Raw genomic sequence first — 27,228 nt, forward strand, 5'->3', positions numbered from 1 at the left:
TGAAGATGAAGAAGATGAAGAAGATGAAGATGAAGATGAAGAAGATGATGAAGATGAAGATGAAGATGAAGATGATGAAGAAGAAGAAGAAGAAGATGAAGATGAAGATGAAGATGAAGAAGATGAAGAAGAAGAAGATGATGAAGATGAAGATGAAGAAGATGAAGAAGAAGAAGAAGATGATGAAGATGAAGATGAAGAAGAAGAAGATGAAGATGAAGATGAAGATGAAGATGAAGATGAAGAAGAAGAAGATGATGAAGATGAAGAAGTTGAAGATGAAGAAGAAGATGAAGAAGAAGATGAAGAAGAAGATGAAGAAGAAGATGATGAAGAAGAGGAAGATGAAGATGAAGATGAAGAAGAAGAAGATGATGAAGATGAAGAAGAAGAAGATGAAGAAGAAGAAGAAGAAGATGATGAAGATGAAGATGAAGATGAAGAAGAAGAAGATGATGAAGATGAAGATGAAGGTGAAGAAGAAGAAGAAGATGAAGAAGATGCAGATGAAGATGAAGATGAAGAAGATGAAGAAGAAGATGAAGAAGATGAAGAAGATGAAGATGAAGATGGGTAGCTGGTTACTGATCACCAGCTCCCTGGGGGGTGGGTAGCTGATCACTGTTCATCTTCCTGAGGTGACATTGCAGAGTTTGAGATCTCAGTTGAAGAGGACATCAAACCTGCATTCCATCATTCAGTGGTGCCAAATGTTTTGTTGCTCCAACACACTGGGAAACTGCTGTCTTATCTTTGCAGTGAACCTGCCAGCTTGCATCTTGTATTTAGTGCACTATGTGCAGCAAGAATACAACAACAGTAAAACTTACGGTGGCTACAGTCACAGTAATAATCAACATTAAAGTTAAGTTCCCCAAATTTCTGACTTTTGAAATATCTTTAATCACTTTTATTTTCTTATCGTATAAGAAATAATTAAGCTTAGATGTGACTTTAAATGTCTGCATTGAAATAGCTATGGAGAATTGAATCAAACACTATCAAAACCTATACACTTGTGGACATACTGCAATTAGCAAAAGTAACCTTGGTGCACCAGTCATCAACTGCCAAGGAGTGGAACATCAGATCCAGAAGAAACCAAAGCTCAATTTCAATAAGAAACAGGACTAATCTTGGGTTTTAGAAATATTTCTGGTACCTAATGAATTTCAATCACTGAGCATTAAAGGGCCTTTTCTCACAAGTTCAAATATGAGGATTGACTTTCTCTGTTAATTTGCATGGTTAACTCCAGTGCAATTCACCCCAAATTGTTTAAACTAGAGCAAAATATTGACAGGTTTCAAATGCAAATTACATCCAGCACAAGTTGAGTTTCTGCGACATCCTAAAAACATCATGCTGGGAGGTGGGCTAATCCACAAAACTGGCCATGTGCCCAGATTGAATAAAATCACCATGGCAAATTTCCATGAATTGCATCTATTTGTGGGCCTTTGAGGATGTTCTTAAACTTTTTTTTAATGTGCATTGTTATGGACAGGGGAGAGGAGAGAAGGGATAGCTCCCTCTTTTCACCTCTCAACTGACCAAAGACAGCATGTTTTTTAAAAAAAGGTTTTAGCCCCTGAGTGCTTTAATTGTCAGGAATAGACAAATGACAGGTTTTCTCATAAGTTTAAAGAAAAGATAAATGTTAATTTTTCAATTCCCTAATATACGCAACTACACCCACTCTCACATTAATACAGATACACACACACCCAAGAAAAGATTTTGATTATAAAAGTAACTTGCATTTAGGTTTTATGATTTCAAGAGTTCCCTGTTACACTTGCTTTTCCCCCGGGTTGAAGACTTGAAACAATGCAGGCCTGTAATTCTTATTTGTGTCCACTGAAGAAAAGGCTCTAGAGGTTTAAGAGGATGGATTCACTGTTATTTTAGGTTTGCAGTAGCAGACATCTCTTGTTATACTCCAGTCAAGGTTCAATGGTGAAGCCCTGGTATGATTCTTCAGGTGGAAAGTTCCAGGATTCCAGTTACTGCCTACATGAAGCTTATGCTGGTAGTATTACGCAAAGTCTTTTCTCTTCATTAGCATAGATGCTTTTTTGTCTCTGTGTGCCCAGAATGAGCCTTATTAAAGCCCCTTAGCAGAAATCTAGTGTCCTCAGAAATAGTTTCTGATGGTTAGGCCATTGTCAGACAAAGAAGTCCAGGTATCACTCATCCACATACCATCTTGATAAAATAGAGTTTTTCGCACCCAGTTTCTGGATTTCAAGTTTGGCGTCAAAGATTTTTGTCTGCAACAGTATTTAATTAGTTGGCGAAATGCAGCCATTACCACAAGAAGGGTTGTTTGCATTTTAATGACTTCTCAAAGATATGTCTAGAAAGGTCATTTGCGTTTTAATGACTTTGCCAAGACTTGTTGAGGCATCAAAATTAGTTCAGTGTTCTTGCAGTTCTATATGAATTGGCAGGAAAGAAAAGATCACCTGACTTCTCAACAGCATTTTGTTTTACAGGAAAGTGTCCTTCATAAGTTCATATTTATAGTTCATAAGATTGTATTGCGTGAGCATGACACTTCCCCACAAAAAGGGAAAAAGTGAAATTCCTTGACATTTCATTGTTTTTACATCATAGAAAGAAAGAAATGGAAAAACACATATTAGCAAACATTCACATGCATTCCTCAGGGTCACTGTCACTAGGCCTTCCACAGCTTACTGGTGGCACTTTATTTAAATTCTGGACAGAGAGTCCACAATTACATTATTTTTCCCAGAAATGTGCGTATTTTTTAAGTTAAATGGCTGTAGGAGTAAACTTCGTCTGAACAGCCTGGCATTGTTAACTTTAGATTTCTGCAGGCAAGTTCTGGATTGTGGTGAGTGTATATTAATATCACCCCGTGTCTGTTACTGACATAGACCTCAAAATGTTGAAGGGCTAACAGAAGCCCCAAAGCCTGCTTTTCTATTGTGGAATATTTTCACTGATGTTTATTTAACTTTTTAGAAAAATAGCCAATTGGTTACTTGTTACCCGAGTCATCTTTCTGGAGTAAGATGGCTCCTACTCCCATATCGCTCGTGCCAATAGCCACCTTGAATGATCGATTAAAGTTTGGTGCTGCTATCATGTGTTCATTTGTTAGAATGTCTCAAAAGCATCTGGCACAGTTCTGACCACACTAACTTGACATTTTTCTTCAATAAATTGGTCAAAGGAACAGCTAGGATGCTGAAATTAGGGAATTTCCCCAGGAATCGTATTATCTCTCTCGTGGTTTTGGGAATGGGGAAATCTATCGGGGTTTGTACTTTTGCTGCCCTTGGCAACACACGATCCTGACATACAACATGTCCCAAGTAGCTCACTTTGCCCTTAGCGAACTCACCTTTGGTTAAGTTTACCACTAATTTAGTGCTTTGTGGACCTTCGATTAATGCTCTTAAGTCATTTAGGTGGTCTTCCCAGGTGTCGCTATAGACCAGCAGGTTATCAATGTATACAACACAGTTGCTTAAGGTTGATTCTTGATTCAACAATCTTTGAAAGGTTGCTGGGGCATTCTTTACACTGAATGGCATGACTTTGCGTTAGAATAGGCCATCTGTCATTAGAAAAGCCGAGATTTCCTTAGCTCGGTTGGTCATCGGGACTTGCCAGTACTCTTTTAATAAATAAATTTTACTGACGTAAGCGGAGTTGTCAACCCAGTCAATACAGTCTTCAATGTGTGGAATCAGGTACGAATCAGTTCGAGTCAATGCATTAACTTTCCGATAATCAATGCAGAGTCTCTTAGAACCATCCAGCTTAGGAATTAACACAATAGAACTGCAGCTGCTTTGACTAGTCTCGATGATGTCATTGTCTTACATGTATTAAATCTCCTCTCGGACTTGAGCCAATTTATCGGGGCTCAGTCAGTATGGGTTCTGTTTAATAGGTGGGGTCTCCTCTACACCCACATCATGAATGGCCAAAGAAATGCAACCCGGTTTGTCCCTACACACTTTTCCAAACTTTCTTAGCAGTTTTGTTATGCCTTTCCTCTGCTTGTCATTTAAATAATCAAGTATTGTGTCTAGCCTCCCAAAGGCTTCTGTGTTAGTTAGTTTCACAGTAGGGTGTTCAATCTGGGAATTTTCCAGGTCCCTTCTTCCCCCATCTCCTCCTCACTATTGTTTCCCTTCTCATCTGTCCTCACTACCTGGCATACATTTACCAGTTTGTCTTGTTTCTGATTATAATATCTCCCTTGCATGTTTATGTGGCACAGTCGTCGTTCCTTTCTCCGATCAGGTAATTGACCTCGCGGAATTGGCCCAAGCAGAACGTACCACTAAACCTAGCTTTCAGGTGTTCACCTGGTAATGGCAACAGCACCAGGACCTGATCCCCTGGGTTGAATGTCCGAGCCTCAGCATGTCTGTCTGCCTGCCTTTTCATGATCTGCTGGGAGGCTTTAAGGTGTTCCTTATCCACAGCACATGATTTAAAGAGTCGCTCACAGAAGACTGATACATAATTCAACAACGAGATTTCTTCCCTTTTATCAGCTTAAGGGGGCCTCTTACCTCATGCCCGCAGACTAGTTTGAACAGACTGAAGCCTGTCAAATCATTGAGTGAATCCCTAGTGGTGAACAGCAGAGAAGCTAACCCCTTGTCCCAATCGTGGGGGTACTCACAGCAGTTGGCTTTGATCATGGTCTTCAGGGTTTGGTGATACTGTTCCAGAGCTCTCTGTGACTGTGGGTGGAATGCTGAGGCTATGCATAACCTCCTGGAATACACAGGACATAAAATTTGATCCTTGATCCAATTGGATCTATTACGGAGGTCCGTAGCTGGTAAAAAAAAAAACCTGGGTCAGCTCCTCCATCATGGTTTGTGCTGTGATTTTTCTTAGGGGTATGGCCTCTGGGAATCGGGTGGCCAGATCCACGATAGTTAAGATATATTGAAAACCCGTCTTAGTTCTAGGTAAGGGTCCCACACAATCTACCAGAACCCTGCCAAAAGGTTCGTCAAAGGCAGGTATAGGAATTAGTGGGGCGAGCTTGATGCAGATTGTGGTTTCCCAAGAACCTGAGGTATGGCAGGTACTACAGAATTCAACCATATCTTTGTGCAGGTGAGCCAATGAAAGTACTCGTTTATCCGGACATGGGTCTTTTGGATACCCACATGCCAGCCATTGGGATTTCATGGGCAATCCTCAATATTTCCCTTCGATAACCAGGAGGAACTAAAATTTGGTGAACCACTGTCCACTCCTCCTCTGCAGGTCGCTGAGGTGGTCTCCACTTTCTCAGCACAACCCCGTTTTTTAAGTAATAGCATTCGGGAACTCATTCTGCCTCTGCCTCAGAACAGGTTGTCTGCGCTATTCTTTTTAAGTCAGGAGTCTGCCTGTTGAGCCTCAATCAAGGAGGATCTGCTGAACATCTCTTTCTTCTCATTTAATTCCCGAAAAAGTTTTCAGCTAGCCAGACCTCTGGGTCATCTGACTGAATTACTGGCTCAGCTCTCTCCAGTGAAGCTCATTTAGCCATGGACCTGGACACTACAGAGTCAGGGAATACTCCAGGGACTTCCTCCTGTAACTACTCTGGCTCCCTGGCCTCATTTGCCTTGGCTAAGACTACCATGGAGGCTATCACTCTACCCCCAGCCAAATCATTACCCAACAGCAAATCTATTCTGGCCACAGGCAGATTAGGGATAATCCCTACCATAACCAGTCCAGAGACTCGGCCGCACTGTAAGTGGGCCTGATATAGCAGTATGGACATAGACACCTTCAATGCCTTTTAGCAGAACCTTCGCATTCACCGAAAGTTCATCAAATTATGAACGAATTAAAAATTTATCCTTGGGGAATATGAGCTAGTACTGGAAGCTTACCGCCAGAAGTTCCAAACCCTTCGGAAACAAGCTGATCAAACTTACTTGGAGTTTGAGAGAAATAAGCAGCTGGCTTTTGACCAGTGGTTGAGCGCTGTTAAAGTACAAACCACATATGAAAACCTTGAGGAATTTAAAAACTCTCTCCCACTCTCCATAAAGACCCATGGGGAGGAACAAAAAGTGCACAGAGCGAAGCAAGCTACGGTTCTAGTTGATGAGTTCGCTCTAATACACAAGTCGGTTCGCCAGGGGAAAACCTTTTCCAGTCACCCCAGCAAACCCAAAAAGGGCAAAGGGTGGGAAGGTGATAGGAGCCCAAGGAGAGAAAGAAAAGCAGGACATACACCGGGGACCCTCCTCCAGCCAAAAGAGAGAGTGCGGAAAGTAAGAGTGAGACCCGGAGCCTGTGTGCTTCATTGTAATAAGGCAGGTCACCTCAGAGCTGATTGCGGGAAACTACAGGGAATGCCTGTAGGGTTAATGAGGACACAACCGCTCAGTGCAGGAGATGGGACCTGATGGAAAGTGCAGCAGAGCAGGCTAGGGCTTTAACTGCAACCGCAGTAAGATCCAGAAAACATACTGCTGCAGGTGCAGGAAAATTTAATAGGAAGCCTGAAGGTTATCAGGATTTCGTATCTGAAGGGAGAGTAACCCCTTACCCCTCAAGTGGGGCAGGCATGCCCATCATCAGACTCAGGGACACAGGGGCTACCAGATCCCTTTTACTGGGAAAAGGCATTACCTTTCCCCCAGAGAGTGCAGTAAGTACCAGAATGGTGGTGAATGGTATTGGAGGGCAGTGTACGCCTGTATCTTTACACCGGGTGCACGTGGAGTGCGACCTTGTTTCGGGACTGGTGACCATAGGGATTGTCCCTAGTTTTCCTGTGGACAGGGTTGGCCTGCTTCTAGGTAATGATCTGCAGGGGTGAAGGTGGTAGCTTCCCCAGTAGTGATAGAGACACCGAAGGAGGTCAGAGAGACAGGGCAGTGGCAGGAGACGGTCCCCTGCAGTTCCCCTGAATGTGTAGTGAATCGGGCCATGGCCAAACCAGCTCCCCCAGAGGAGACAGAATTGGAACTACAGACAGATGACCATGCTGTCTGTCAGATTCTTTCCTTGGAAAGTTAGAGGACCCAGGGACTGGATTAAATGATTTTCCCTAGCTGAGACTCAGCGAGCCAACCCAGTATTGAGAAAGTTAGCACAGGCTGCCTAGACTGAAATTGAAGCAGAGGGAGTCCCTGATTGCTACTAAAGAATTAGGTACTGATGAGGAAATAGAGTTCTCCTCACAGCCCTGAGGACAAAGAGTGGACAATGGTTCACCAGTTGATGGTGCCGCACAGGTACTGAAGAGAAATGTTAAGAATGGCCCATGAGACTACGGTGGCTGTACATGTCGGTATATGAAAAACCAAAGCCTGCATAAGTCAGCAATTTGACTGGCCAAAACTCTAGGAGTTGCCACATGTGTTAGGTTGAGGGGAAACCCCAACCTGTTGTGAAATCTGCACCCCTAATTCCTGTATCGGCTTTTGAGAAACTCTCCAGCAGAGGGCTGGTGAACTGTAAGGGATCTATGCCGAGAACAACCGGGAAAGACAGGCACAGGTCTGGCAGAGAGTTAGAGAGGAAAGGGAAAAAAGGGACAAAGAGGACAGGTTAAAGGAAGTCCGAGAGGATTCCCAAATGAGAACCCCCTACTGTCCGATCAGCCAACCCTGAAATGTTGGAAAAATTAGACCCCACATCCGCCTATGTAAATGCAGACAACAGAAGCACCCTACCAGGGCTGCTAACAGCATTTGCAGAAACCTATAGGGACAAAGTCCTCAAGCGGGCAGAGAAACCACGAGGGTGATGCCTCACCTAGTCGAAGTGTTGTAGAGAAGTGTAGTGGAATTTGGACAAATGCCTGTCAGCAGGAGTGTCCCAGAGGACAAAGGGAAGATTAGCAAAGAATCTTCCCCCCCACCCCACCAGTCAGGAGAAAAGGAAACAAACAATACCCTGAAGTGAACAGCACTTGGATGACTCACCAGAGCACTGAAAATGAGGTCAAAGTGGATCCACCCACTGCAGACTCCTATAATCAGAGCTCAAACCCAGAGCTAATTAAATCCAACAATCCCCCCCTGCAGACCCCAAAAGGAACAAAGGCACCCTAGACAATGATGGAACTTTGCAGGCACCAAGCTCCCAAAAAAGCATCCGCAGTATTTTGCTTTTATGTTTATTGGGATGCCCATCCCCAGCTTATCACCAGATGATACTAAGGAAACTTTAAATTCACTGGGTAACACCTAACTATATCAGACCCACCTCAAGGAAAAAGAGGGCAGTTTAAAGCAGCACTGCTACAAGGAAAAGACAGGCTGAAACAATTTCTAAGATTTCTGAATGAATGAGAAATGCAAGTGTGCTTTGCTGTATTTTTTCTTCTAATTTATAATAAAATGCTCCCCAAAATTGCATTCCATTCAGTGTGGGTGGAGGGGTGATGGAAATCACACCTGCCAAATAGAGACATTAATTTCGTCATATGGGACACTGCTTGAAACTGTTTTACTGGACATTGCAAATGACTTTTTAAAAAAGAAAAGCAGAACTGAACAGCTAAAAGATGACTGCATATTTGCATTCTGAGAAGACAAGGACTAGCTGAGAGACAGCTGAATAGAGTCAATGGGAGTGCTCATTGATTCAATTAGCAAGATGGGTTTTGCCAATATTGATGATCAAAAGACATCGAAAGCCTTTGACTTAGTAAGAGCCAAGCTCCACACCACCACCATGCTTCCCCCACCCCCCCTCCCCACCCCGCCCCCACCGAGTGGGTCTGAAAGACTTTGAAATCGAACGACCTTCCAAGAAGTGGCTGTTTCAAAAGAGATGGTCACATGACCTACTTACTGCGAAGACTGGGGCCTTTGATTTGTGCCTCAGAGTGAAAAAGACTGCAATTTGAACACCGAGGAGAAGACACCTCTCTCTGTGTGTCTCTCTCTCCAGCAAAGTCCCAAAGAACCCACAGTGGCAGCTTAAACTTCAAGATACAGAGAATGCCCCACTTCTGCCTTCTGGTACCAGAGAAGCAAGCCTGAAATTATGTACCTGGCCCCAGCGAGGACTCCAAGACCTTCACTTCAATCAACGACACTACAGCAAGGACAATAAGAACCATATCTGTATACCATTTATTACAAACTCTACTTCAAACCCCCTAATTATTTCTCCCCCTCTGTATCTATTTATGCATGTGCGCCTCTCATGCGAGCATGGTTGTGTTGCGTATTTTAGTAATTTTAACCGGGTTAGAGTGATAAGGTTAATAAACTTACATCTTTCTTGTTTAAACCTAAGAAAACTTGTCTGATTAGTTCATTTGCAATTGTAATGAGAGTGCAGTGAGCAAGGGCTCACTGAGGTGGTAAGCTAAAACCACTGTTTTAAAAGATAAACCCTGTTATGGCCAATCCAACGAAGGTGCAAAAAGGGAGCCTGAGACCCCTTCCTCACCTGGTCGTAACACTACACAGATCAGAATGGGATTTAATTAACAAGCATCATCGTTTTCAGCTTTTAAAATATAATTTTAACACTTTTGTATTAAGCATAGTTAGATGCTTAGTATTTTTTTTTAATTGTCTATAAAGTAAAAGCAGAAAACGTTTATTGGCGGAATAAAATGAAATACAATTGTAGGCTGACAAGAGTGGCACAGTGCAACACAATATCCAGAGTGGAAAATTAACAATTTTGGTTATACCTTCCCCACAGAGGCCTTCATCGAAAGGCAGCCAGACTTCCTTTTACACAAATTCTCGCATCTGGCTCACAAGCAAAATAGCCAGAGGAATGGAAAGCAGGAGGATTCAAGCTCTTTTGTTTAAATAACGATGCATGGTAGAGTAGAACTTATTAGGGGTGGGGTGTGGGGTTGAAGATGAACAGTGAATTGAAAGAAAATAAAAGACTAGCAAATTTCTCAACTTGTAGTTTGAGAGATCGAATTGTGTTTTTTTTTGCGGTAGCATTTCATTACAATGACACAGACCTATCTTTCACAGGAAATACAGCTAACAAAATACCTAGTATCCATGACATTTTATTGAATTTTCAAAATAGAAGATCCCATAAATCTACAACTATGAACATATATACAAACTCAATTCTAAAAAAGTTGTGGTTAAAGCATACAGTATTTGCACATTCTACTCAATGAGAGCACCTGAATTACACAATTCCAGAGATAACCCCATATTTAAATGCTTTGGATATTGCACACTTTGAATATAAACTGGTGGACATGATTATTAGGTGATGGCAGTAGTACAGTAATTTCAATGGTCAAAACAATTTCACTAAAATACTCGACATTAGTGGCATCATAAGCATCTTGAAATAAAAAGGTTAAAGATAACACCTAATTTAGAAAAGTACTGATTTCTTGTATAATAGCTCATGACAATTTAGTTCTAAAAAAAACTTGCATCACGTTTATCAAAAAGATTGAGAGACTGTAATAAACTATTTCTCCCCACCCAAAAATCTCAATTAGTTTGAACACCTACCCATACAACACAATTCCACCAACTATAATAGGCATTCCATTAAGTATTGTTGCATTTAAAGATTACTAAATTAATTCCACATTCCAAACATACAAAATATTTAACCTAATCGTCACAATTTAAGTATACAAAACAATCTACATTAAGAATTTTTAAAAATGATTAATTCAACAAGTTTATAATACACAGTATCCAAATTCAACTGGTTATGCAAACTGTTCACAAAGTTTAAATTATTCATAAAGCAAAAATGTAGCAAAATGTTTAGTATCCTGAAAGTGCTAAGATAAAATGTAAGCAGAAAGAACCTTATGATTTTACACACTGAAACACCACACTATAATGTAGGATAGAAACTAAAAAAAATCCCCAAGTGTTCAACTGTTTATTCACAATACATGTCAACAAACAGCTTAATAAGGTGCACATTTACTAAGCGATATGCTGGAGCTGATTCGTCTGAAGGCGTTCTGCAGGGCACATAGATGTGGATTGATTGTTGGACCCAGCAAAAGCATGAAGGTTCTCCTGTTGGTGGCATAAAAAGTAATGGCGATATGAAATTTGAAGAAAATACACAGGTCACGATCAAAATATGAATTTATGCTTCCTCGACCTTGGATTAATTTATTTCAGATTTGAGGGCTGTTCTTTGTTGAACAACTGCAGTTTATTATATTATGATAATAAATTTGTTACCTACATTAACTTATTTCACACAAGTTACAAATTAAGCTTACTTAAATTATTTGTTAATTCAGAGGAGGTAGGCTAACGGTCAAGAATTCTGATCCGCAAATAGCTGGTTTCAAAATAAACCACAAAATTGGTGATAGCTTTGCAGACAAGCTAATCTAATACACAAACATTTGGGCCGGAATTTTACAGTGGGCAGGAGGGGCCCCATCCACTGGCCGAAAAGTCGGTGGCGAGCCTGGAGATCCAGACTGGCTTTTACGCTCCCCAGGCCCTTAATTGGTCTTGGACGGGGCTTCCATCTCATTGAGGCAAGAGGTCCCACCTAATGGAGCTGCTGGCCAATCAGTGGGCCGGCAGCTTAGTCCCAGCAGCGCCAACAGGAGAGGTGGCCACCGCTGGGACTACACCCAGCTGCAGGTGGAAGATGACGGACAGCCCTGGAATTAAGTTTTTAGGGCCTCACCGGGCCCTAATTTGTCGGGCCCCAGTGAGGCAAGCGGGGTGGGGGTGGGGGGGGGGGGTTGTTGTGCGTTGGGGGCGGTTGGGGCTTCAGGGTCAGCCCTCTGTGGGGCACGGGGTGCCAGATTAAGAGGGTCCCCCCCACCCAGCCCACCATAAGGCTGCCTAGTTTTATCAGGCGGGTTTTCTGAGGCCTCAGTCGCCTGCCAGCCAAACGTAAAATACCTGTGGCAGCGGGCGGAGGCCTGTAATTGGCAGATAATTAGCCACATAAGCACCTTGATTGGCCTGGGGTGGGCAGACCATTTCTCACCACCGCCGTCCCGCGTAAATTGGCAGTGGAGGCGGGAGCGGGTTGGAAAAGGGTCCCCCAGCCTCCCATTCCATTTTACGCCGCCCCCCCCCCCCCACCAGCCCGCTCTTTCAGGAAGCGTAAAATTACGGCCTTGATTTCAATATAAACGTGAGAGGACTTATAGGCAGGATAAGAGACATAATAATCACTATGACAGACAGCACACATCTGGTGTGTAATGAACATGCAAGCATTCTGCCCGCTTTACTGGCTGCTTAGGAACTGTCTGGTGCTTGAAAAATGGGCATGGGGCCATCGCATTTCTTGGCCGTGAACACCCATGACAAAATGACAATAACTTGCACCTAAAGCCCTAAATGGGATATAAAATCATATTCACCATTCCTTATTATGCATCTTCTATATTGCTCATTAATTAAGCAAAGGACCAACATAAAATAATTGAGTTTAGTGGCATGCTATATTCCGGTATGGTTCCAGAAGAGGAAGAGGCAATGTTAATAAATTGACTGCTGTGTGACGTGGTTTTAAAATTTCTGAACATTTTGTTCAAACAAGTCTCCTAAGGTAAAACTGCTCCAGCAATTGAAATGTAATCTATGAAACATGAAAGCTGTTTTCTGGAAAAGGTATATTTTAAAATTAAAATGAACAAGTAATTTCAAAGTAAAAAAAACTGAAAATGCTGGACATATGCAGCAGGTCTGACAGCATCTGTGGAGAGAGAAACAGAGTTAATGGGCCGCATTTTAAGACTCCACCATCGAAATAGGTGGCGGGTGTAAAAAGATGCGACCCACACGCACGGGGACCACGGCACTGAGCTGCCATGATTTCAAACGTGGCAGCTCATTAGCATGTCCTTGCTGCCCGCCACCCCAACCACGTGGAGGGGGAGTCGTCGCTAGCAAAGGCCTCCAGCGCCAATGCTATTTTTAAAGGGTTTGCAGCCCTAAATAAGCATTGATCTTTTTAAAGGGCCTGTTACTTCAAAGTGTAAAAAAATGAATGGACAAGTCTTCCCATGCATTCTCCCACCTTCCCAATGGCATATCACAACATTCCTATCCTTCACCCCCACCCCCCAAGAATACCTACCTTGCAAATTTGGCCTTTTTCAACCCCCCCCCCCCCCCACCCCACCAAAGTTCGGCACCTTTGTCCTTTACTTCTTCCCACCAACCCCCACCCCACCAATCCGAGGCATTTAACACTGCTCCCCCCGGCTCCCCAGCAGAGAAAAAAACCTCCTGCCCCATCCCCACAGGTGTCGCACCATGTTTCCCCAAACGGGGATTTGAAGGTGCGGCATCGTCAGCCGCCAGAATAAAGATTGCAACATGGTGGCTGAATCGCTGCGGCCTGCAGTAGGTATTAACATATTTTAATGTGGGTCCCGTTGCCAAACGGCAGGGTGGCCGCCACCGAGATCGGTACAGGGCCTGCCGCCGTTGGGGTCGGGCCTCCTCCCTACCGACCTTCATTGCTCCCCGCCCCCCCACCATTCCCATTTCAGGTCTGTAACCTTCCATCAGAATTGGGAAAAATTAGAAATGTAATAGGTTTTGAGCAAATGAAAGGGTGAAGGTGGGAAAAAGAATATGTGAAGGTCTGTGTTAGGGTGTAGGGCAGGACAGATTAATTGACAAAAGGTTTCATGGTGCAATGTCAGTGAGTGGTAAAGGGACGAGCAAAGAAACAAAAGATGTGTCAAGAGGAGGTGTGAATGGCAGGATTCTGAATAGCTACCATCTGACAGCAAAGAAATGGAAATGAGAGAGAAAGAGGAGAAAAAAAAGCAAATAAAAAGGGAACAAAATTGGGTCAGAGGATACGATCTAAAATTGTTGAAAGCAATTTTAAGCCCGGAAGGCTGCAAAGTTCCCAGTTGAAAGACGAGGTGCTGTTCCTCAAGCTTGTGTTGAGCTTCATTGGAACACTGCAGCAGGCCAAAAAACTGAAATGTCAGAGCGGGAGCAAGGTGGAGAATTAAAATGAGAGGTGATGGGAAGCTCAAGGTCATGCTTGCGGAACAAACGGAGGTATTTCGCAAAGCAGTTATCCAGTCTGCATTTTGTCTTGCCAATGTACAGCCAACCACATTGTGAGCAGAGGATACAGTATACTAAATTGAAAGATGCATAAGTTAATAGTTGTTTCACTTCGAAGGAGTGGACAGTAAGAAGCGGGGAGGTAAAAGGGCAGGTGTTGCATCTCCTGCGCTTGCATGGAAATGTGCCATAGGAAGGGGAGGGAGAGTTGGGTGACTGAGTGGACCAGGGTATCGCGGAGGGAACGGTCCCTTCAGAATGCTGAAAGGGGAGGGGAAGATGTGTTTGGTCATGGCATCACACTGGAGGTGACGGAAATGGTGGAGGATGATCCGTTGAATACATACTATGCCCTGGAATATTTTTCTAATTTTACTTGTTAGCAGCACTGAAATAATTGAAATATTTAATGAGAAATATAAAAAGAGAAAATAACAAACCCACTGAACAGGGCTAAGTCTGAAAGGAGTGATCTGTCTAAATTTGGAATACTACAATTCTATTGCTGATGAGCTATATGAAAGTCCAGTTTGATCGCAAATTAACCATGGGGATATAACATAGTTGAAACTCTTTTGGATGGCTTTTACAGTTTACAATTTAGTTTCATTAGTATTGAATATTTACTGTATCTGTGTACTAATGGAAAGATTAAGATGCAACCGGAAAAAGGCCATTTTAACTCAAGTCACTCCTTCCGAATGGACAATTTATCCTTCATGAACCCTAACTTCCTACTTAATGGTCTGAGAAAAATGATGTATAAATAACTCCTTAAACTCAAAAGATGATCAAATTAAGCTACAGTTAATACATTCACTCCCTGATTTCCACTGATCAATCCTCGCTTCGGCCCAACACAGGAAACAACCTGACAGCACAGAATCCATGCTCTGAAATGTGCAATCAGCTCACTCCAAATTTATGCTCAAGACTTCTAATCGTCTTCCGAGTTATTTAACAGCGTTTTTTTGAAGAAATTAATTACTGCATTAGCTATTATTGTGAATGTTTCACATATCCACGCAGTTGAGGAAATAAACATTCTTCTAATCTTGCTCAAGATCTGTTAAGCCTGCTCTTATCTACATTTTCTGTACTAACTGCAATTTAAGAGTCCTTCCTGCAATGAAAATAAGTTCAGTTCTCAATGTTTTTAGGATGAGAATCAATACCAAAGTATACAACTGAAAATCTAATTTCATGCATGAGATCTTCATTATCTGTTGTTTTCTATTAGATCATAAAGCTGATAACATTGGAAAAGTATTAAAGCCAGAAACTATGAGAAGCACTTTGAGTGATCAAAAAGTACACAAACATGAATTTTTAAATGCAAGAAAAATATTAAAAGCTCGATCTTTTATTATTGTTCAAATGCCTATCCAACTGAAAGCAGCATGTTACAAGTTACTATTTATCGAATTCTCACCATACTAATACAAAGCTGGCAAGAGATTTTAAAGATTCCTTTTCTGAATAGTCAGCAATATAAGCTAGTTGATCTGACTAGTTTTGGTTTCTCACTATTGCAAGATGATAATTTATTTTAATAAACTTGTAAAATAGTTGTGTAATTGGCAATTCAACTTCAATATAGATAAGTGTGAGGTAATATTTTTGTAGGAAGAATAAGGAGACCACATACTCCTTGGAAAATGAAAGTGTCTAAATGGGGTAGAGGAAGAGGGGGATCTGGGAGTAAAAGTAGTAACGCAGGTTAATTAGGCCATAAAAAAGTAAACAAAGCATTTGGATTCATTTCTAGGGAAACAGAATTGAAAGCAGAAGTTATATTATGTTTGTGTAGAACCTTGGTTAGACTACATTTGGAGTACTGTGAACAGTTCTGATCTCCATACTATTAAAAAAATAAGGCCCTGGAAAAGCTGAAAAGACTGAGGGGTGACCTAATAAGAAGTTTGATGGAGTAGGCGTAGAGAAGTTATTTTCATTTGCAGCTGAGGCCAGAATTAGGGGCCAGAAGCATTAGATTAGGTTAGATTAGAGATACAGCACTGAAACAGGCCCTTCGGCCCACCGAGTCTGTGCCGAACATCAACCACCCATTTATACTAATCCTACACTAATCCCATATTCCTACCAAACATCCCCACCTGTCCCTATATTTCCCTACCACCTACCTATACTAGTGACAATTTATAATGGCCAATTTACCTATCAACCTGCAAGTCTTTTGGTTTGTGGGAGGAAACCGGAGCACCCGGAGAAAACCCACGCAGACACAGGGAGAACTTGCAAACTCCACACAGGCAGTACCCGGAATCGAACCCGGGTCCCTGGAGCTGTGAGGCTGCGGTGCTAACCACTGCGCCACTGTGCCGCCCTCAATTGTCACAAATAATTCCAATAGAGAATTCAGGAGAAATGCATCTACCCAGAGAGTGGTTAGAACACAGAACTCACTACCATAGAGAGTAATTGAGGCAAATAACAGATGTGTTCAAGGGGAATCTAGATAAGCATGAGGAAGAAAAGAATAGGAAATGTTGCTGGGGTTAGAAGAGGTGGGGTGGGAATGGGCTCATGTGGAGCATAAACACCAGCAGGGATCTATTGGGACTAAATGGCTGTTTCTGCATCATAAATGCTTTGTAATTTTCATAGGACCATTGTTAAAATGGATTCTTGAACCTATACCTGAACCACCTTTGCATTACCCTTATTTGGTACAGATTGCAGAGGACTTGTCCGAACAGAACATTAAAACAATAATGCATTTCAAAGTGAAAGACACTTAAAACATGAGGGGCCTCTCGAGAGGAAAATCTTGAATCCGGTTAAAGATGGCACATGTTAAAAAATATATAGTATTTGTTGACTGTGAAGGGGATTGGACAAAGGTGATTTTTATTTCAAGACTGGAATTCATGACTCAGCTATCAGCAGACAATTTAACAAATATGGGCCAAAGTATAACAATGAAAAAAAAAATCATGGTCAGAGGTTTTTTATTAACCCCTTCTGAGCTAGGGAATTTTACACACTAAAGGGGTTTGAGAAAAAGTGAGAATATATAGGGTCATGGGTTTTTGATTTTTATTGGCTAAAAAAAAAATCTTCAATTCAGTTGATTCATAGAAGCATTTGGTGAATATAGAATTGTAATGGAGTAGACCTTTACCAGTAAGGTGATGACAATTTCCTGAAGGAGGAAAACTGTAAGCAACACTACGGAATTTTGAAAAACACTGAAATTATATAATGGCTTGGACCAAAAATAAAATGGAAAGATTGAAACCAAAAGAGATAAATTTAACTCAGGGAACTTTCCTTTTTTAAAAAGAGGGAATTGGACAGAAAGCATTTGTGATCTAGAGTGACCAGCTACAAGAAAGTGCTGTTTTTCGTCCAAATATCTTAATCACCAAGTTTGAAGTAGACATCAGTAGTTTTCACAGCACACTGGTCCTAGAACATGAACTGAAGAAAAGAAATGGTCTCTTAAGTCAGTATTTCACACTAAAAGTGTTGGACAATAGATCAAGAATTACATGAAACATATTTTCTTGGAATATAAACTGGATATCATATTCAGTCATTACATTCTTTTCTTTGCCTTAATCATATTTAACTATCCTCATTTATGTGTATGACAATAGACAAATTGAATCCAAACATTGTGATAAAACTAACCACTTAACTCTATGCAAATCAAAATGATTAAAATGGTTGTTTTAAGAAACCTACCTTCAAGAAGCTGCCCAGTTCATCTACCAGTATTCCATTACACTGCTACAATTTTAGACAGAAATGCAAAGGTCAACATAGGTACAATTTCAGCATTGCAGCTATTCCATTTAATTTTAATGAAAAAAAATCTTATCCGTTTAGTTTAGTGAAGGGTTTCTTTCAAAATGACCCATTCCGTTAGGGTCTAACATTTAAGTAGTCAAGTTAATATTTCTTTAACTACATATTTATCTGCAGTGATAGCTGTGCAATACAAGATATTAAATATGATTAAGTTAAACATTTGTATTAATACAACAAATTTGAATACAACAAACTGCATAGCAATACAGTTCTGAAATGCAAGCAATGTCCCCACTACCAAGAGGCAGCTACAAGGTGATAAGCTGCACAACAGACATTAACACTGCTGGATAAGGAATAGGGACTGATTCTTTATACAGGGTAGGGGAATGATGTGACAATACGTAGTACATCAGTCACAGGAAACTGCTGAAAGTTCATTTAAAAATGAAACAAATTACTGTGTTAATCATAATGATAAAATATAAAATTCAGCTTTCCTTTACAACACTTTATTACTGGTTTTAGACATTTCAAGAACCTGATGAGAAAGCAATATTGGTGCAGAGGCATTAAGTGAAATTCAAGATGATTATCCATTTTATTCAGCACAACTTACAAATTACATTTGAAATCATTTGATACAATGTGCAGGATCACTTCGTGATCCAATTCTGTATCTTGGCAATTTTACACTGAAAGATCGCCATTTACTCATTCCAGCTTATCCAACAACAGGTCAAACCACCATAAATCTTTAACATTTTCTGCTGTCAGGACTCCAATGCCTTAATTCATACTCCATTCACTTTTTCGAACATGGCATTGTCTCTATTCATTCTACGTCAATAACCAAACCATTCATTTTTCTTTGGATCTTGCCTAGCAAACACCCATTTTCTAGTGCCAACTTTTCATCCAAACTTGAGCATGCTTTCTTTATGCTTCTGATGTGGATCAGCCAGGTCAATGTGGAAGACTCCTGTTGACCTTAGTGACCCTGGACTTCGGGTTGTGGTGGGGGGAAAGAAAATAAAGAAGTGCGGTTCCTGCATGCAATTTCTTTGTGGTGATCCTTGCTGAAAAGTGCGTGAATGCCAGGTGAGGACTGAATCATAATAAACTGCAATTCTCCCTTGAAACAAAATAATCTGCAAATGCTTATTATATCCAAGATCTCTCAAAGAATTGATAAATTGAGGGTTATTGCTGCTGGGAGAATTATATCTTTATACAGGTCAGGCTTCAAAGGAGAAAAAAATACTACAATAACTTTTTAAAATATTCTTTTCTTGGTGTTTCGGTCGACACCCCTCCCTCAACCACCACCAAAAACAGATTTACGGTTCTTATTTGCTGTTGGTAGGATCTTGTGTACAAATTGGTTGCCATATTTGCCTACTTAACAGCGATTACACATTAAAAAGTAATTAATTGAACATGATGCTCATTAAGACACTAAGGACATAGGTGCTACATAAATGCGTCATAAAGACAGTAAATATGTACCATAATTGTTTCATAATTAAAAATACAATGCATCCAAAACATATTTAATCACCAAAAACAGCCATTACCAACTATTGCCCAAACACTACAATAATGGAATTACTTTTCATAAATATGGGATAGACCAGCATCTGCAACAGCTGAGGTGGAGAGCATGCAGAAATTTATTGGTACCTTTAATTTGTTGACTGATTTTTGATGGTATTTCTTCAAACAAATGGGCTCATAATAGCACCCAAAGGAAAGGGTACCTCTGAAGTTTATTAACTGTAAATCTGCTATTAAGAATTAAAGTTAAAGATTGTATTAGATCAAAAGAAGAGACTTATTAAGTTGCCAAAAAAGTTGGAAGCCTGAGGATTGGGAGCATTTTAGAATTTAGAAAAGGAGGATCAGGAAACTAAAAAAGAAAGAGAAAATAGAATATCAAAGTACACTTGCGAGAAACATAAAATGGGACTATAAAAGCTTCCATAGGTATATAAAAAGGAAAAGGTTAGCAAAGACAAATGTGGGCACAGAAAGGAGAATTTATAATGGGGAATAAGGAAATGGCAGAGAACCTAAACAAATACTTTGTGTCTGTCTTCACAGAGGAAGATACAAAAAAACTTCCAGGAATACTAGAGAATCAAGGACTAGTGAGAATGAGGAACTGAAAGAAATTATTAGTAAAAAGTACTGGAGAAATTAATGGGACTGAAAGTTGATAAATCTGCTGGACTTGATGATTTATGTCCCAGAGTGTTGAAACAGATGGCTGTACAGATATTGGATGCGTTGGTGGCCATCTTCCAAAATTCTATAGATCCTGTAACAGTTCCGGCAGATTGGAAGGTAGCAAATGTAACGCCACTATTTAAGAAAGGAGGTGGAGAGAAAACAGGCAACTACAGACCTACTAGCCTGACATCAGTAGTAGGGAAAATGCTAGAGTCTATTATAAAGGATGTGATAACTGGACACTTAGAAAATACTTGTAGGATTGGGCAGAGTCAACATGGATTTATGAAAGAGAAATCCTGTTTGAGATTTTTTTGAGGATGTAACTAGCAGAATAGATAAAGGGGAACCAGTGGATGTGGTGTATTTGGATTTTCAAAAGGCTTTCGATAATGTCCCACACAGGAGGTTAGTAAGCAAAATTAGAACACGTGGGATTGGGGGTAATATACAGGCATGGATTGAGAATTGGTTAATGGACAGAAAACAGAGTAGGAAAAAACAGGTCATTCTCAGGTTGGCAGGCTGTGATTAGTGGGGTACTGCAAGGATCAGTGTTTGGGCCCCAGCTATTCATAATCTATATCAATGATTTGGATGTAGGGACCAAATGTAATATCTCCAAGTTTGCCAATGACAGAAAGCTAGGTGGGACTGAGAGTTGTGAGGAGAATGCAAAAGAGGCTTCAAGGGGATTGAGACAGCTAAGTGAGTGGGAAAGAACATGGCAGATGGAAAAATGTGAAGTTATCTACTTTGGTAGGAAAAACAGAAATCCAGAACATTTCTTAAATGGAGAGAGATTGGGAACTGTTGACATCCAAAGGGACCTGGGTTTCCTTGTTCATAGATCACTGAAAACTAACACGCAGGTCCAGGAAGCAATTAGGAAGGCAAATGGTATGTGCATTTATTGCAAGAGGATTTGCGTACAGGAGTAAAGAAGTCTTACTGCAATTATATAGAGCCTTGGGAGTATTGTATACAGTTTTGGTCTCCTTACCCAAGGAAGAATATATTTGCCATAGAATGAGTACAACGAAGGTTCACCAGACTGATCCCTGGGATGGTGAGATTTTCCTAAGAGGGGTGATTGAGGACACTGGGTCAAATTCTCTAGAGTTTAGAAGAATGAGAGGTGATCTCATTGAGCATACAAAATTCTCACAGGGCTTAACAGGAAGGATGTTTCCCCTCACTGGGGTTTCTAGAACCAGGGGACATAGTCTCAGAATAAGAGGTAGGCCATTTAGGACTGAGATGGGAAGGAATTTCTTCACTCAGAGGATGTTGAATCTTTGCAATTCTCTATCCCAGAGGGCTGTGGAGGCTCAGTCATTGAGTATATTCAAACAGAGAACGATACATTTCTTGTTTTAAAGCTATCAAGGGATATGGGGATAGTGTGGGGAAAATGACGTTGAGGTAGAAGATCAGCTATGATTGAATGACGGAGCAGGCTCGAGGGGCCAAATGGCCTACTCCTGCTCCGATGTACACCTACAACCTTTCCAGGATAATCAAATGTGCTCCACAGACTCTTCAATATCTTCAGAATTTATTTTAGCAATTTGTTGAAATGTAAATATGAAAAAATACTCATACATTTGCACTTGAGAAACAGTAGAAGCTTTGCAGAACTAATTGATGGAACACCTGTGGATGTGTTTATATAGACTTTCAAAAACTGTTTGATAAAGTTCCACACAAGAGATTAGAAGCAAAAGTTGGTATAGGGAATCTAAGTTAACCATGTGGCATGTTTTGGTAACTTGTTGGGAGCTAAGAGACAAAGCACAGGGATTAAGGGAATGTTCTTCGATTGGTAGGATGTGATAAGTGGTGCTCCCTTGGGATCTACAGTGAAGCCTCAGCTTTTCATCATATACATGAATGAATTGGATGAAGGAATAGAGAATTGCATATCCATGTTTGCAGATGATATGAAATTAGGAGGCAAAGTTGTGCGCGTGGATGGCTACAAAGGGACATATACAGATCAATTGAGTAGGCAAAACTGTGGCAGATAGAGCTCAATGTAGAGAAATGTGAGGTCCTCCACTTTGGATTCAATAAAGAAAAATAGGAATATTTCCTTAATGATGAGAGACTAGAAACTGGAAGAACAAAAGGCTTTGGGTGTCCAGGTACACAAGGCAGTAGACAAGTACAAAAAAAAAGCAAAATAAGGCTAAAGGAATATCGGCTTTTATTTCAAGTAACAGAAATACAAAGGGAAGGAAGTTATGCTGCAGTTGTATTAAAACTTGGTCAGTTCCCTTCCAGAGTACTACACTCAGCCACCACATCTCAGGAAAGACATACTGGCCTTGGAGTGCAAATTCCCTAGAATGATATCAGGGTTTTAAGGGTTAAGTTATAGAAAAGTTTGCATAAACTTGGCTTCTATTACCTTGATTTTAGAAGGTTGTTTAAGGTCAAAGTGTTTAAAATCATAAAAGAATTTGATAGAAAGGCTACAAAGAAGCCATTTTGTCTTCTAAGGGATTTCAAAACAAGGGGCACAATCTTAACTTTTTTAAATCTTTCAAGGGATGTAGGTGTCACTGGCAAGGCTAGCATTTGTTACCCAACCCTAATTGCCCTTGACAAGTGAGTGGCTTGCTAGGTCATTTCAGAGGGCAGGTAAGAGTCAACCATATTGCTGTGAGTCTGGAGTCACATGTAGGCCAGACCAGGTAATGATGGCAGATTTCCTTCCCTAAAGGTCATTATTGAACCAGGTAGGTTTTTATGACAATCAAAAGTTTCATGCTATCTTTCAATTCCAGATTTTTAAAATTAATTAATTGAATTTAAATTCCACCAGCTGCCATGATGGGATTAGAACCTATATCCCCAGGGAATTAGCCTGGGCCTCTGGATTACTAGTCCAGTGACATTACCACTGCACCACTGTCTCCCTGTAGAGCTAGGTCATTCAGCTGTAAAATCAGGATGCACTTTTTCATGCAAATTGTAGTGGCAGTCTCTCCCCCAACAGGCTGTGGATGTTGAGCCCACTGATTTTTCTTTGAAGGGGAAACTGATTTTTATTTGGTAAGTCATTCATAGGATATGGATCTAAAGCAGGTAAGTGGGGTTGTGGCACAGATCAGCCGTGATCTCATTGGATGGTGGAACAGGCTCGAGGTACTGAATGGCCTACCCCTGTTCCTATACCTCAAGCTGAACAGAGCTAGAATTCCTGAAATTGTCATGTTTGTCATGTCTTGCTGCTTATAGCATGACAGTAAATTAATGTTTAAATCCTCACATCAGTTGTGGCTCAGTGGGTAGCATTCTCGCCTCAGAGTCAGACGGCTGTGGGATCAAGTTCCACTTCAGCACAAAAATATAGGCTGACACTGTTGGAGGTGTCAGCTTTTTGGATGAAACGTGAAACTGAATCCCAATTTTCCCTCTCAGGTGCATACAAAGGATCCCATGGTATTATTTCAAAGAGCAGGGGAGTTATCCCACATCCTGACCAATATTTATCATTCAACATCACTACAAACAGATTATTTGGTCAGTACTGCATTGCTGTTTATTGGAGCTTGCTGCCATGTTTTCTACATTACAACAGTGACTATACTTAAAATATTTAATAGTTTGTGAAGTACTTTGGGACATCTTGAGATAATGAAAGGCCTTGTAGGTCTTTCTTTCTGTCTGATGCTGCACCACAATTTTTTTTAAAAAGAGAAAAATGTAGTATATCAAGTACCTTAACAACTCCAAAGACAGGAGTGTCTCACCAACCAGAAAGCTTTGGAGGAGCTGAAGCTCTGGGGAATCTGGTCAAAGTATCATATGGAGGTGTGCTATTGATGTGAACAAAACCCAAAATCAATTAAGCCAAAATATTTACCGCATCAGTTAAACAGCTATTTATTCAACTTTGTTCTGAAACCATGCTGTTTAAAATAAAAAAACATTCATCTGCTTGCTTGAAAATGATCATCGTTCTCTTTATTCAAACAGAAATCACAATCTTTAAAAAAAAATGCTGAATTTGCATTGAAATTGAAAAGTACTCAGTTCTCAAACATAACAGTTGTATCTATAAAATACTTGCTTGCCTTTGAACAGCATTTAAAATAACATTTGAAGCACAATAAATCTCATGAAAATAACTTTAGCATGCACACTCATACAGTAAGACAACAGCAAAATACTGCAGATGCTGGAAACCTGAAATAAAGACAGAAAATGCTAGAATTACTCAGCAGGTTTGGTGGCATCTGTGGAGAGAGACACAGAGTTAATGGGCTGGATTTAGTGGAGGCAGCAGGGGCCCTGCCGCTAGGGCCAAAAGTGAGGGGCAGCCCCGCTTCGGCAAGAAGTCGGACCCAGGGCCGCATTTTGCCAACGGCAGCCAATTAAGCAACTGCTGCCGGAACTGCCACCCTAGAAAGGAGTTACCCAATTGGAGGGCTGGCAACTCAGCAGCACCACCCCTAAAAGCAGCCACTTCTGGGGCTGCGCCTAGAAGATGAGGGCGCATCAATGGCCTTGTGCCCTCAAAGTCAGGTGAGTGGGGTCTGGGGGCACCAGGGCCAGTCAGGCAGGCCCGATTGAAAGGGGGGATGGGTGGGTGGGGGGGGGAGGGCCGCTGAGGACAGGAGTCGTTGTTGCCTCGGAGGTAGCCATTGGAGAACCCTTTCTGGGCTAAAGAGTGCCCAAAAAGGATGCCCCTCCACCTCCCCCAAGCTGGGTAAAATTCTAGCGGAGACAAGAAGTGGCTCAATTGGGCTCTGTGCAGGTGGGCTGTCTGCCAGCTTTCCGCTGCTGGCAAAAAGGTATGGTGGTGGTAAGACATCGGGCAAGCCACCCAATGCCTTCCAGTGCTGTTTTGCCAGCTTTCCTGCCTCCCAGCCCATCTCCTAAGGGCTGGTAAAATTCAGCCCAATATTTCAGGTCAGACAGACCTGAAATGTTAACTCTGTTTCTCTCTCCACAGATACTGACAGACATGCTGAGTATTTCAAGCATTTTTTGTCTTTATTTCTGATACATTAAGAAACTGATTACAGCTTGTTGGTGTTTACAGACATTAAACTGCACTGCTTACCCATTCAAATCAGACACAAAACATGCTTTCAATCACCCATTCTCTGAAATGAAGCATCATCACTTTACACGGAGTTAGAGTGATATATCTAATGAAAATTAGTTCATGTAAAGCTTCTAAAATTACAAGAAAATTAATTCAATTTTTATGGTGATTTATATGTGTACATATGCATTGGTTTGGACAGGCTGCTCCATTTTGCAACTTTCGCTAATTATGCAGAAATAATTTAGTCCAAACCATATTCTGAATCCTGTCTCATTTGAATTGTTCCAAAATCAAATGCCTTATTTGCTTCAGATTTGTTTTTTTTTATTTGGTTCTACAAATCCCTTTTTAAATAAAGGGGACGAAGAGAGTCATGATTCAAGCATACACACTTAGCCTAACAAATCTGAAGCTTTGTAGTTATGAAAATTGCCCTGAACCATAGCAGATATGGTAATTTTTTTAATTGCACAAGCTAGGTCCATGGCAGTTAGTAGCAACATGGTGGCAACCTTGTGAATTTTCTCTAACATTCAGAATTAATCAGCATGAAGAAAATTTTAACAGCTGTTTCATTCATGGTAAAATGTGCAACAGGCAAAATTGCAGCAGTTCCTGCTATTCCAGCCTCTGCCTTATACCAAGAGCAGATAAGTATAAACTCACTGAGACTTGCTGTGTTAATTGGGCTTAATTGTCATAGAGTCAGACACCATAGAAACAGACCCTTCGGCCCACCGCGTCCACGCTGACCATAATGCCTATCTATACTAATCCCACCTGCCTGCATTAATTCCATATCCCTCTATGCCTTGCTCATTCACGTACCTGTCCAGATGCCTCCACCACCTCCTCTGGCAGCTCATCCCAGATACCCACTATTCTTAGTGTGAAAAATTTACCCCTTTGATCCCCTTCAAACCTCCTCCCTCTCCCTCAAATCTATGCCCTCCAGTTTTAGTCACCCCTACCATGGGAAAAAGACTCTGGCTATCTACCCTATCTAATGCCTCTCAATTTTATATACCTCTATCATGTCCCCTCTCAGCCTCCTTCGCTTCAGGGAAAACAGACCCAGCCTATCCAATCTCTCTTTATAGCTCAAGCCCACCAAACCAGGCAACATCCTTGTGAATCTTTTCTGCACCCTCTCTAGCTTAATCACATCTTTCCTGTAGTGCGGCGACCAGAACTGCACACAGTACTCCAAGTGCAGCCTAACCAACGTTATGTACAACTGTAACATGACGTCCCAACTCTTGTACTCAATGCCTCGGCCGACAAAGGCAAGCATGCCATATGTCTCCTTCACCACCTGTCTACCTGTGTTGCCACTTTCAGGGAACTATGTACTTGCACCCCAAGGTCTCTCTGCTCAACAACAATGCCCAGGGTCCTGCCATTCACTGTATATGTCCTGCCCTGGTTTAACTTCCCAAAATGCATCACTTCACACTTGTCTGCGCTAAATTCCATTTGCCAATCCCTTGCCCACTTTCCCAGTTTATCTATTTCCTGTTGTAACCTTAGACAACCTTCTTCACTGTCCACTATACCACCAATATTGGTGTCATCTGCAAACTTACAAATCATGCCCCCTCCATTCACATCCAAATCCAAATCATTAATATATATGACAAACAACAGAGGGCCCAGCACCGATCCCTGCGGCACACCACTGGTCACTGGCCTCCAATCTGAAAAACAACCCTCCACTACCACCCTCTGCCTCCTGTCACCAAGCCAATTTTGTATCCAATTTGCTAGCTCACCCTGGATCCCATGTGTTCGAACCTTCTGGACCAGCTTACCATGCGGGTCTTAGTCAAAGGCCTTGCTAAAGTCCATGTAGACAACGTCCATCGCCCTGCTGTCGTCAATGCTCTTGGTCACCTCCTCGAAAAACTCAATCAAATTCGTGAGACATGATTTCCCATGCAATAAACCAGGCTGATTATCCCTAATCAGACTTCGCCTTTCCCAATGCATGTAAATCCCGTCTCTCAGAATCCCTTCCAATAACTTTCCCACCACTGATGTAAGGCTCACCGGCCTGTAGTTCCCTGGCTTATCCCTGCTGCTCTTCTTAAATAAAGGCACAACATTAGTTATCCTCCAGTCTTCCAGTACCTCACCTGTGGCTAACGATGA

At 41.3% G+C, this 27,228-nt stretch overlaps 1 protein-coding gene across 1 annotated transcript in view; it reads right to left on the bottom strand.

Moving 5' to 3' along the window:
- Positions 1 to 10,854: 10,854 nt before the first annotated feature.
- LOC137361876 (prominin-1-A-like) overlaps positions 10,855 to 27,228 on the bottom strand; it is a 92,605-nt gene continuing 76,231 nt past the window's right edge. The window contains exons 21-23 of the mRNA XM_068026477.1: positions 23,743 to 23,839; positions 17,715 to 17,759; positions 10,855 to 11,006 (exon numbers count right to left, since the gene is read on the bottom strand). Of these exons, the coding sequence (XP_067882578.1) occupies positions 23,770 to 23,839 (70 nt within the window). The 3' untranslated portion in view covers positions 10,855 to 11,006; positions 17,715 to 17,759; positions 23,743 to 23,769. The remainder of the gene's footprint in view (positions 11,007 to 17,714; positions 17,760 to 23,742; positions 23,840 to 27,228) is intronic.

This window comes from Heterodontus francisci, unplaced genomic scaffold (genome assembly GCF_036365525.1).
Source record: "Heterodontus francisci isolate sHetFra1 unplaced genomic scaffold, sHetFra1.hap1 HAP1_SCAFFOLD_927, whole genome shotgun sequence".
In the NCBI taxonomy this organism is placed as follows: domain Eukaryota; kingdom Metazoa; phylum Chordata; class Chondrichthyes; order Heterodontiformes; family Heterodontidae; genus Heterodontus; species Heterodontus francisci.